The 13,902-nt window shown below is 33.3% G+C and overlaps 1 protein-coding gene across 1 annotated transcript in view; it reads left to right on the top strand.

Moving 5' to 3' along the window:
* Positions 1–13,902, top strand: part of LOC118184243 (TBC1 domain family member 1-like) — a 335,166-nt gene that overhangs the window by 139,403 nt on the left and 181,861 nt on the right. The window contains exons 9-11 of the mRNA XM_085809767.1: positions 6,034–6,123; positions 6,912–6,968; positions 10,973–11,199. Coding sequence (XP_085665893.1) covers positions 6,034–6,123; positions 6,912–6,968; positions 10,973–11,199 — 374 coding nt within the window. The remainder of the gene's footprint in view (positions 1–6,033; positions 6,124–6,911; positions 6,969–10,972; positions 11,200–13,902) is intronic.

Raw genomic sequence — 13,902 nt, 5'->3', positions numbered from 1 at the left:
TTGAAGTTTTATGAATGATGAACCATTATAATAATATCAAGACTACCTAATCCTTGCACAGATGCACTAAACTCCTTGGGCATGTCCTCCAGTTCCCACAAATAAAGTTCCACATTCTCTACAAATACTAGATTACAAGGTCCAAATCCTGCTTCTTTGTGCAAAAATGGTAGACCAATCCACCATAAGTGACAACTTTCAGTTTCTTTTGCATTCACACCTCTTGAAAGCATATCAGCAAGATTATCTTTTGAACTGACATGCTTCTAGCTTCAAAATCTGTAAGCTTTTGCATTATATTAACACAATTTTTTACAAATAATTTCAACTGAAGTAGTAGTTTTGCAATCCAAGCCAAGCTTGTGTTTTTATAAAGGAACACTCTACCAATATCAGTCCTTAAAGCATCTTTTATCCTTTTTATTAGTTTTGCTAACACCACAGCAGAGCACCACATGACTAAACATGGAATAGTCATTTCCTTCAAAGGGGCGATTCTTCAACTCCGAAAAACTGTGATGATCAGTTACAATGATGCAGTCCATTGACACATAGCATGTTACTTTAATCTTCGTAAGTTCCAACAAATTTCTGAAACATTTTTCGTTTTCTTGGTATGGTAGTTCCTTGTTCCAATCAGTTCTCTGCCATAATTTTTGCATGAATATTTTAGCCTGTGTGGTAAGTGGACCTAGCAGACTCAAATGGTAAAAAACATCGAGCAGTTTCAGACAACACTGTGCATTTTGTTTGAAGCTCTGAACTAGAAACAACATTAAAACAAAATTGTCTTCCTTGGTTCCCATCTGAACCCAAGGGGTTTTACTGTGGTATTATTAATTTTAGCATAGTCATATTCCTAATGATTGGGAGGAACATGATCTAATAACTGTTTCTCATTTAAAGACCATTTGTAAAGTGTCATATTCCTACTATTTAATTGTTGTTGCAATTCAAGAGCAATAGTCACATCCTTGGCACCTGTTAGTATCCGCATAGAAATCGTACAATGCAGTAGCTGTAGCATATGGATAATGCTGTTTTTTCATCAAGGGCTAAACTGGTTTATACACAAGAATGGTGTGCAAGCAGTATCGTAAGTAGCTATCATCAACTGAAGCAATTTAATAACTTCTCTAGAATCACCTTTCTGTAATATACAGCTTAAATTTCTCTGTTTGGATTTACCGAAGTTTGTTCATTTCTTGTACATCAGCAACAAAGGTTATTTTGTGTCTTATGAAATCTTAAAGGAATTGAAAATAAGTCTCCTTGAACAACAGGACCCCCCCTCAAGTAAACAGTTACTCCATGAAGCTCCATTGGATCTAGATCCTGATGCATCAAAGCAAATACATAACTTTGTCATGGTGATATATTCTCTCAGTACTCCATGATGCAGTATTAGGCAGTAATTTAAATTACCTGTAAATTCAATTTCTTTCATATGTCCTAAGCCTTTATATTCAATCATAAAAACACTGTTAAGTGTTTTAAATTCTGGATTTCCATAACCATTTTAATCACGTTTTAGCCAAAGTTTTAGATTTGGCAAATTGCAAATTTTCCCATAGTGTTGAATTCACAGTACCTGCGATTCCATCTCTTTGAAATGTTTCACAAAAATCATATCACATTCAGTTTCCTAGTCTTGTAAACTGTGTATATCTTCAGTGTTTACTAAATTTCAAAACTTTTTAACACTTGTTTCCATTTCATCTATCTGTGAAACGAAACCACAGTGTTTTACCTCTTGCACACCCTTCACCGCTCCGGGAACAATTAGCCAAATACTGTTTCTTTCATCATCAGTGAATTAGTAACATGAATTGTGTAAGCATTTAAAGTATTGAAAAATAATTAAGACACAATAACATGCCGAATAAATACTAATTCAGAAGTCAAACAACAAAAATCAGCGTTATATTTACAAAATTTTCACAGGACTAGTTTCGATGGTTTTACCGAACCATCATCTTCAGCTGCAAAACCGCAAATGAACAAGATAGGAAATAACGTTTAGATAAGATAAGAAAGCCTGGACAAGAATAAGCCATCTTGTCCAGGCTTTCTTATCTTATCTAAACGTTATTTCCTATCTTGTTCATTTGCGGTTTTGCAGCTGAAGATGATGGTTCGGTAAAACCATCGAAACTAGTCCTGTGAAAATTTTGTGAATATACCGCTGATTTTTGTTGTTTGACTTCTGAATTAGTATTGAAAAATAGTTGAGCGCTAACCATTATATCCACTCGACCAGGCTTGTAGAAACTAGGGTCTGCTAAAACAGTATTTTCAGGAATGTACAATTCTGAAATGTCTATCTGAGCAGCTGGCATTAAATTGGTATTCTTAGGTAAGATAGAAAATGTAGTGACTCAGAAAGTGCTCTTTCCGCGTTCAAAATTAATACCTTTATCTCTTTACACTTATAAGTTTGCCAGCTAAAGTCAAAATTGAAGTTTTCACTCTTCTTCGCCTCAAACCAAGACTGTTAGCGAGATTCATGGATATCATTGGTATTTTTTTTATTTGTCTGAGAGACACCAAAAACGGTGCCATTCGGCTCGGAAATAGAATTCTGTGTTCTGTGCAAAAGGTAGTTGTGGGACTTATAAAATTTACGTACCTATTTTGTTTTGCAGTTTATTAACTGGTATGATTGTGATAAGCAATTAATGCAAAGTTTTTGTTTTCTAACAAAATCAAACATTTGAATTTGGTTTATTTTCTAAAAAGAATCACAATTATATGACATACGAGATAATTTTTTACATAAATTACATACTGCTATTACATCTACAAGATTCTTAGCTTTTTATCCAACTCAAGTGTGGTATTATATTAACACAGTATAAAATTGATATGACTATTTACAATTAACCCTTTATTTCATGTCTGTTTCTAAGGGCAGTAAATAAAGACTCATGTATCGTCTACACTGTCAGTTTGATTAGTATTTCGAACTAAAGCTGCTGAAAATAAAACAATTTCTGACTATCAGATAAAATTCATTTTAAGTAATTATACTACTGAATTGAATTTAAAAATTACTCCAATTTTTGTAATTACTGTCAAATTTAGGTTAAAGTTATTTGGGGAAGCTTTAGATTTAACTCAGATTGACTTCAAAATGTACGGTCGTAACTTGAATCTGTTTCAATATCCCAATTTGCTTAGATTCAAAAAAATTTTTAAATCTTGCCTTTGCTTTTGAGGCTCTTTATCAGTCTCAAACATGATTTTGCACTCTCTAACATTATCTTCTTTTAATACTTTATAATACTGGTTTCTTAACTCATCCAATTTCTTTTCCAGATGATGTAGATTTTCAATTTTATTCCTAACAGCAAATTTATTCCTAAATAAATTTATTTGAATATTTTCAGAAATCAGTCTGAAAAGCTTAGTTAATTGAGCCCTTATATTGTCACAAAGTCTATCACAGCCACTATATCCCTAGACAATTAGGAATTCATTCATGAGACTTGACCATACAATAATTTTTGATGAATGAAACAGACAGATTGAAGTACAAAATTTTTTACTTACTGTAGTTTCACAAGGTAAAATCAAGGTTTACTTATTTAATTCTGCTACCTAACTATTACTTAACTTGGCAGACAATTTTAAATCTTATATCCCATTCGAGAGAATTTCAAAAAACCTCTACCTTGAGCCAAACTTCCGTGCAGACTGAAACAAACTTTCAGAAAATTAAAAACCTCAAATGGAACAGAAAGGTGCCAAGAAGAGTGCTAACAATCCCCTCAGTGTGTCTGATTATGGCAGAGCATTGAGGGCTATCTGCCTAAGGAGAGGGATGCCTTTGTGGAAGACTTTCTAAGGGGAACTGGCTCGTATACACGTTACACATGGGGAAAACCACGAAAATGCCCATGCAGCCAGCCCTTTCGCGGGATCGAACCTCGGACTGAACTAAGAGTGTTCAGCGACGTTATCGCTTGGCCGCTGGTGGGCCCTCAGTCCCCCTCAGAGAACCATTCCTGAGTTTAAAACTGCCTTGTGTCAGGAGTGGGATCAACTGCTACCGGAACTCCTTATCTGCTTTCTGTACAGGATGCAGTCATGCTGTACCAAGTGACTCTCTGTAAGAGACACCATATTAGACTCATTTTTGGTTCGATATCAGAACAGTAATTTTGGACATCCCAGCATTATGAGCTTGTATATTCATACCAAATTTTTTTTTTTTAATTTGTCCATTAGTTTTTGAGAAATTCAACATAATGTGCAAATTCTCTTAATTGTGCTCATGACTTTGCAATCAAATGAATTTTATTATGGTTTTAAAAAAAACTTTAAACAACAAAACTTTCCTTGCACATTCGTATTGTCCACTTGTTTCTCTTTGCCTGTTTACTTCCTCTAAAACTAGCAACACCTGAGGGCAATGGCACTCACATTGGGAACTATAATGTATTAGCATATAATGAAAAGCATGATTTTTGATGAATTACTGCAAAATGGGAAACATTTAAAAGCAGTTTTAGTTCAAAATTTAATCCTGAAGTTAATTGTTGGTAATTCTACTCACTATATGTGTTCTTCCTTTTTTTCAGCGTATTTGAAAATACCGAACAATTGAAGTGTTAGATAGATACAAATAGATATTACTTTTTTCGTTGTCAGTAATTCTAATAACATTAGAATTTTTAAAGCATTAACTTTAGACATTCCTAAATAACTGCTTTATTGAGTTAATCATTTCTGACTATGGTCTGTCTTTCTGTAACTTTTTCCTAATGGAAGCTCATAGTGAGCAGGTAATAGTAAGAAATATGTGAAAAGTCATATCCATTACCGTATAGTTATACCAGTACCGTCTGGTTATATCATCAGTATTCAGTTATGCAGTAAACACTTTCTGAGGAAAAATCATCAAACTGTAGTTTTAATTTTCTAATCTTTGAAGGTAAATTATTTTTGTTTTTTTAACCCCTGCCCTTCCAATTATAGGTAATACCTCCCTTCTAATTCCCAACAGTCAAAAAATAATCTGATATGCATTAAATCTAAAGTAAGGAGCATGTGCCTCTGCCACCTATTTGGTTGTATTTTGTCTGCTAAATATGCTTGAATAAAAGGTCAATAATTTTGTATTTGTGACTGGTGTTTGCTTTTGAAAATCCGACATCGCTGAAAAGTTTCTGGTTTTTAATAAATAATCTTTCAGAACAAAGTAGGGTTAGGAACATTAATAATGTCATTAACCCTTTCACTAACTCGCTCGAGTTAAGTTGTGGCAAAGGAATCCTGATATGGTAATTTTTGAAGCCTTGAAGTGTTTTATGTGATTATCTCAAGTACTTAACCAATCATCTCTAGTTTTCACTGTGAACCACAAAATCCAAGCTGACAATCATGAGTGTAAAAAAGTATCCCCAGAGTAAATAGATCTCCTGTTGCTTTTTGTGGGAATTTTTCCTGTATAAAAAATGTGCTACTGTGCTTTTCCCCCCCTCCCTAAAACTAGTCTAATCTTGGTTAATGATGATCCCAAACTGAAAAGTTGTGAACTTGTTATTATGATATGCAAATTATCTCTGCAAAATGCCTTAAATTTAATTGTTACAGAATTCGAAAAGTACAACTTTTGCACCTTTCCTTATGGGATTCCTTTTCTTAATTCTTGATACTAATATCTGTGTCGACTTCTTCATGAATTAAAGTTGCAAACAAAATTATTCAAGCCAGATTAATTGGATACAGTGGTATGTCATGAAGTCTGCCAAACTCGCTCTGAAAGAGAACAGTCTCATTTATGAAAAGTTACAGAAACATAGTCTAATGTTCTGTAGCATATTCTATAGATGAGGACTTTTTACTCTATAATAAAAATTATCTCCAAAAAATTCATTGAATGTTTTTTCTGCAACAAAACTATAGTTGATCAGTATAAATTAACATAAATTATGTGATTGCTCAGAATACTTGTTCTTTAGATTGAAAGCAAGCCTGAGCTTGTTTTAATTGTACTGGATATGTTTTAATTTACTTTGTTTTTTTTAGTCGTTTTTAAAAGAAAAAGGATCAAAGTTGGATTCTTTTCGTCAAAAAGCAAAGAAATCTATTTCTAGTTCCCTTGAAACCATTTTCAAGGTAAGTTTAATGATGCTGATTTGATTGGATTTGGGCTAATAAACCATTTTTTTTCAAATCTTTTGTCTATATTCATAGTCATAAAAGCTATTTATATGCAATTATTTGTACTATGATTATGCTGCATGCTGTATATTATGCTATATATATACTGTATACTGTATATGTATGCTGAAAAAACTGTAAAGATGTTGATGAAGAAATCCCTTCTTTTAAGGGAGTAGATGCGAGAGAAAGGGAGGGAATCCTTGCTGTAGATAATTCAGTGAAGAATATATTAGTAATGCATTTGCTTAAATAATATTGTGTTTGCTTAAATAATTTGTGTAATATAAAGTGTTTCACCTAAGCAATTTCAAAGTATCAAATTTTTAGTTTTTTTAATGTTTATTTTTAAGTACAATTCCATTCCAATAAAATGTATGAAGTTGAATTTTTGAAAATAACATTTTATGATACTAAAGGTCTCATCTCATAATATTTTTATGTTAAATATTTTTATCTGTTTATGTGGCATATTTCTGAACTACCTATAGTATAAAATATTTTTGCTTTTTGAAGAAGTGGGATCCTTTTCTTGTTTCTGGTCAATTTGATGTCAGAGAGATTATTGCATTTGAGGCTCACTTGTACAGAATTTACTGGCATTGTTGGAGAAAGTTTTAAATTTTGTGCAATGATTATATCGTGGCTTTTATGGATTAAATATGCATATTAATATAATATTTATGTGCATTTTTTATCTTATTAATATTTTGAGTTTGAGAAAATTATTTTTTAACTTCCAGCTTACAAATCGAGATGAATCAAAGGAGTCAGGTCTTTCTTTACATGATGATATTCCTGTAAGTGAGATACCATTTTTAGAGTATGTATGTTGTTATTCCATTATTATTATACCTATATACTTTATACATTGAAGTTACTCAATTTATTTAAAAAAAATCTATATGTTAATAGTTGGGTGGATACAATTCAATGCTTATTTGCTGTAGATTCATTGCTAATCTGTACCAGATGAATTAATTGATTAGTTACAAAACTATGCATTTCAGAAATGAAGATCTACATTTAAAGCTCATGCATTTGTCAAAGTTTACCATGTTGAATAGCAAAAGTGCTTTATAAGAATACAAAAATATAGATTTATGTCTTGCACAATATTTATATGTTCAACTTGAGGCCCATTTTCATCTATCTGAGAATTGGTTGCTATGTAATTTATGTTATACTTTCTTTTGGTAGGTGCTTTGTACACATGCTTTATTTGTTGTTGATAATTTTCTCCAACTGATAAAATTTTTCAGCATAATTTGTAATGCTATAATGCTCATTAGTAAATCAGTTATGTAGGAAATTCTTGCATACAGAATCTTCCTTGTTATTTTTTGCATACAGAATCTATTTTATTTAAAATTTCTAACCCTCGTATTAAAGTTTCAGGAATTTTACAGTGCTTGTTTTAAAGAGATGAAAAATGTAATGTGGTCTGGGTAGTATTTTGAGAAATAATTTCCTGTGTTTATTAATTTCTTAACTTTAATTCAAATTTAATTGAATTTTTGATGTAAAAAGGCTATTTGAATTATTTATATTTTGACAAAGAATGCTATTAACTTTGGCATTGAAAGTGATCAGCCATCTGGAAAATTGAATTTTTGGTATACCAAAATACACATTTTGAAAGATTTAAGATCCAGCCATAATACTGTAACTCAGCAGGTCACTTCTTTCAGATGTGTTTTGACTCAATGATCAATGCTGTGAGAAATATGAAAGATATAGGCTATACAGGAAGAAGGACATAATTAATTAAACTAAGAGCTAAAAAGTTTGGTTGGTATTTCACAGGTGAAATTGCCTGAAATGAAGTTGAAGGAATCCAGAGGATGCAATAACTAGCTGTTGTGACGTCTTCAGAATACTACACTGGAATTGAACAGTATGCACATATTAGGTGAAAAATACTTTTTTTAGTCAGCATTTGAGTGAAACCTTGAATACACGCAGTCCAGTCACATTAATGTGACCACCTGTCAAAAGCCAGAATAACCACATTTCAACAGCAGACCACTGCAAGACATGCAGGAAGAGAGTCAGTTAGGTTCTTGAAGGTGTTCACTGAAATGTTGAGCCATGCAGACTCCAGTGCAGTGGCCAGTTAAGCTGGTTTGTGTGGTTTAGAATCCATGACATGAACAACCCGATCAAGGTGGTCCTAAAGATTCTTGATTGGGTTTAAGTTCGGGGAGTTTGCTGGCCAGGAAAGTACGGTAAACTCATCCTGGTGCTCTTCGAACCATGCACGTACACTGCGAGCTGTATGGCAGTTTGCTTTGTCCTACTAGTAGATGTTAGACGTCATCATTCTCAGGAAAACCTATTTTCACATGTAGAGGTGGACATGGTCTGCAAGGACGAACACATATTTCTGTTGATCCATCGTGCCTTCCACAATGATGAGTGCACCCAGAGAATGCCAAGAACACATTCCACAAACCATAATGCTCCCTCCTCTGGCTTGGACTCTTTCTGGAGTTTTGAGAGGGTGTTTGCTTACTGACATTTCACGCCATATACAGCAATGTCTGTATCCGATGGAGCATAAAATGTGATCAATCTGAAAAAGCCACCTTTCCCCACTCGGTGGATATCCAGTTGTGGTACTGACATGCAAATTCCACCCTTTGTTGCCAATGAACTGCAGTCAGCATGGGGGCTTTAACTAGGTGTCTCCTACGGAGGTCCAGCTATGGTCATTGAGCCGTCATTGAGGAGACACTGTTGGAGGCCCCTTGGTTCATCTGGGCAGTCAGCTGCTCAACGGTTACATGTCTGTTTGCCCAAATGCATCTCTGCAGCCATCATTTACATCTGTCATCTATGGCACGTCAACATTTGCAACGTTGTTGATTTTGGCTAGTGCCATTTTGCCATGCATGGTATATTTTCACCATGGGGACATGCAAACAGTGTTCAAAATTAGACATTTTGGAAATGCTTCCACCCTTGGCCTGAAAGCCAATGATCATGCCCTTTAGGATGTCAGATAAATTGCTTCATTTCTATATCACACCAGCAATTGCAATGTTTTATGGATGCTTAAATGCAACATGCTTATGTAGCCTGGACAGGCTTTTATAAGCTTTACTCATCTAATCCCTCAGGTGATCAGATTATAAACTTTCAACTAGCTGTGAAATCGGAGTAAGGATGTAAAGAGGGCCCATCGGCCATGGAGAGCAAAGTCCTTCCAGGAGGAACACATAACACATCCTGAGCAGATATATATGAAGTGAATGTTTTGCGATTCTCTCGGACACACTTTATATATGCTCCACTGCAATGTGCTGACACCTGCTTACTTTGATTGGTTGTTTCACATTGACTTCGAAAGTGGGTGGTGGTCACATTAATGTGACTGCACTGTGTAAGTAATATCTCTCGGAAACATTACATGCATGTAGTTGCTGAGCGATCTTTTGTTTTCAGGTTTATTTCTAATCTTATATCAAAGATGGAATAAGGGCTTTTTGACAGCTGAATATCTCTTGACTGAGGATAAATTTGATTTCCTCTTTTCATTTTAACAGATGGTGCACTGAGATGAAACATCAGACTTCCTAGATCTTTGAATATGGTGATAAACTTCTGATATTTGCCTCAGCTTTACTGGTGGTTGAAGAATGGACGATTTATGTGTTGGTGATTAAAAGCTAAGGAATTTGTGTAATTAGAATAACATTCCTTAAAATGATTAGAAATGTTTCCGACTGAACTGAGGTTTGTTTATTTAAATGAAGTTTAAAAAAATTAAAGTACATAAGATTAGTATGGAGACATCTGCCAGGATGAAGAGCAAGGAATACTTCCTGCAAAAATTTAAGTCCAACTTCAGAAATCTAGTGCCATTCTTTGATCTAGAAGTATTGTTTCCTGCAAACAAAATAAGATTAAAACTCATTAAAATCAAAGAATGACAGAAATTAATATTTTGTGAAGGGTGCAGCCATGTGGAAGTGGATTCTTCATTGTAGTCTTCTAGAAGTACTGCACTTTTGGCTGTCAAATGATTTCTTGATGGCAATATGTTTAATGTTCTATGTTCTCATACTGATAGAACTGCAAGTTTCTTAAGAAGCACCTCTACCTAACTTGGTAGTTTTTTTATACTGGAGTTAAATTGTTGCACCTTGTAAATTTACTGGGAATTAGATAACTTAAATCTTGAATCAACTATTGAAGTTAAATGAGACAGAGATTTATTATGAGTGGCGAGTATCACCTGATTGTTTGTTGGTTTAATAATCGAGCCATTTTGACTAAAGTTACTATGCAGCGAAACCAGTTATTTGTTAAGTACAGTGTGAAAAATGCATAGTTTCAAGTTACAAATTTTGAAAAAGTTGGAGTTTTGCGGTTTCCGATTCTGAATGAATACTGATAAATTTTGCTTTTTGTGGTGTAATTAATGGGGAGAAAGGTATGAGATGAAAGAAAAGCAGAAACGGTTCATGAATGATATATTATCTATGATTTTAAACAGCATCTTGTATATTTGTTATTCTTTAATTTAATATTAGTGGTCATGGTAATGGGTATTGCTGTTTACATAATTTGTCATTTAGGAAATGGGTATTGCTGTTTACATAATTTGTAATTAATTACATAATTAGTCATTTAGAGAAAGTGATTTTTTATCAGTGTTTTCATTCCATTTGTGTTAAATATATGGAAATGTATCCCTTGGGTTTTGTTATAATTTCATCTGAATTTGTATTTATTAGCAAAATTAAAAAAAAAAAAATTGTTTCATTATACTACTTTAACATTCTATACATGTTCTCAGGGCACTGTAATGGAAGATGCAGAGACTTTTAGCAAAGATCCAGATTCTCGATCATATCGAGAAGGCAGTTATGATGGTGACCATGCACCCTCGGGTCGAGTATCTCCTTTGTTAACAAGGCCCCGTAGTTCCACCTTCAGCTCATCTCGTGAGATTATTCACAGCTGCAAGAAGAATAATTCAAAACATGAAATGCATAGAAATAATAGAAGGCCAATTATGAATATGTAAGCATTTAAAAGTTTTTTTTTAATACAGAATGTTCAAATTAATGCGACTAATTACTTAAATCAAATCATCTCTTTGAGGAAAAGGACTGCTATCTTAAATATTGGTTCAAGGTATATATTTCTATTCCATTGTTTATCAAAATAAGATACAACATTTTTATAAAAATAGTTTCAGCGCTTGGGATAGAACCATTGTATAAATAAAAATTAATTTTTGTGTAGTTCCTGTGGAGCAGTGGCATCAACAAGTATGCCACTGCAGTCTTTTGTGTTTTAAGATTTCACAAAGTGTACAGCAAAATATGATGTCTTGTGATATTGCTAGTAAAAATTATTAAACTACTTTATACAGTCAAAAGTTGTTAATTCGGACACCCATAATCCGGAATGATCTATAATCCAGACCTCAAAGCTGAAAACTTTCTGCGCATGCGCCGCATTGACACATGCGCATAGGCGTTTGCGCGTGCGTGTAAAGGCTCGTCCACACGAGTACGCTTGAAACGTAGCTGACGAACGCGCTTTTACGTTACCAGCGTAAAAGCGTCCAAATGAGTACGCTTGCGAAGAGTGCGTTTAACCAATAGAATTATTTTGCGCAAAAATCACGTGACACTGTAATATAGCGTCAACAGAGCTGTATCTTATTACTTCGCTGTTCTTCTGTATGTTTGCAGCAAGTTGTCCAAATCAGATGATTATTTTTATAGCTGAAACTTTACTATTATGTGAAATTATTAAGCAGAGGCAAAACCGCAAAAAATGGCAAGAATGGGTCCGAAAGATTTATTTAGAGCGATCTGTTCAAAGAGGTTTTTTTTTTTTACTGCCTTGTTTGCGAAAGGAATATCTGGAATTATTAAATTCCTACTATTAGCTCACACTCTCCCTACATCTTGTTCAAATTTTCAGTACATAAAATGCTTTTTATTCATCCACTCAAGTTCAAATACAATTTTTTAAGCTTGCAGTGAATGACATTTGATGTTAATACAGCTTTTTCACATATTAAATTTTTTAAAATTTTTAATTTAAAAAAATTATGTTTGTATTTTTATTTATTTATTTATTTTTGTATTTTTAAACTTTTCTTTGTGGACCTAAGTAGGAATTGACTTAATTTTTTTTTTGGGGGGGGGTATATTACTTGTTTTTTAATTCCTTCAGAATGAGTATCGACCACTTTGACAGACTTGCAGACACTATATCGTATGAAAATTAGGATTTATAAAATTTGTTTGGAATACAGTATATAAAGAGAATTAAATTACTTAATTCTCTTTATATACACCATCCATTATATAATAAAACCAACTTCATATTTTTTTAACTCGCTCTCCCTTGGTCTTTTGTTTTTCTTTTTATTTATTTTTGAATTTAGAATGAGGTTCAAACTTGGACAGTTTATGAGAAATTATGTGCATGATAAAATATGCAATAAAGTAAAAATAAAGAGAGAATTTATAGATGATACATGATAAAGAGATGCAGATATATTTTTACATAAGGATTTCTATTTGCACTGCACATTTTTAAACTAAATTAAAAACAATAATAATAATGAATAAAATAAGAAATGAAAACAATAATAATAGGTAAAATAAGAATATAATGATTCATGATTAAATATAAGAAACACGTTTCAAAAATGAGAAAAGCTAACTGAATTATACCGTCTACAGGTGAGGTTCGAACTTGCCACCTTTCCATTCCTCCGCCACCAAAGCAGCGCGCTGACCACTCAGCTATCTGTGATAGCAGTGTTTGTAAAAAATAATGTAACAAGTAGAAGTCGCTGCAAAGGTAATTTAATTAAACTTCAATAAATGATTGAAGTTGTAACTTTCCTCCAAAATTTCGTAATTATATTTTATTGAATACTCTTTCACAGTCAACTGCTTTATTTTAGAAGTTATTATATTGCTGAAGTTAGTTTTTGGTGTATTTAATATTGGGATATTTATAGAGCTTTTTATTACACATGATATAGCCAATATTTATAATAATTAAGGAGAATTTTGTAAGGCAGAAACTTTGATTTCATAGAAACTGTAATTTATTTAGGTTCCTATTACTTACGGTGTTATAAATAGGTGAAGCATATGGATATAGTGGTCGGATCATTACTTTATAAGTATACAGTTTTCCCCTTTAATGTGAATTTTAAATGTATACTAATATGTACGGTTTGAGAAATCTGAAGATAGCGTGAACAATGCTGATTATTTTATTGCTGTATACAGTTATATTTCTAAGCAAAAACTCATCTCTGTTTGGCTGTGACGCCATATTGAAACGGGTAAGCAAGAAGGTTTTCTGATTATGACACGTGATAAGAATTCGGTCGGCTATTGGCTATACGCGCGCGTCCTGGGTGAAAAAGCTGAACAGGAGCGTACTCAGTTTTACGTCTTCTGCGTCCTGCGAATTTACGCCGGCATCAAAAAAGTTACGTCAACTACGTCGGAAGCGTCCTCGTGTGGATGGGCCTTAAGACCGTTACGACTGCGCATATGCGTGTGCGCAAGCGCAGAATACGTTTTCGCGTGCGCGTTTAATGTATAATGGATGGTATAAGCTAAAATTATTTAATTATCTATTTCAGTTAATGTTGATGATTGCGTTGTTCCTTAATCTTCGAATTGGATGCGGCTTATTATTTTTTGCAGACTGTAAGAGCAATTTTATAAAAGTAAACTT

Source organism: Stegodyphus dumicola, chromosome X2, assembly GCF_044657685.1.
Source record: "Stegodyphus dumicola isolate Sdum_Otavi_A_Nest chromosome X2, ASM4465768v1".
Taxonomy (NCBI): Eukaryota; Metazoa; Arthropoda; class Arachnida; order Araneae; family Eresidae; genus Stegodyphus; species Stegodyphus dumicola.
This window is presented reverse-complemented; position numbering and strand designations above follow the sequence as displayed.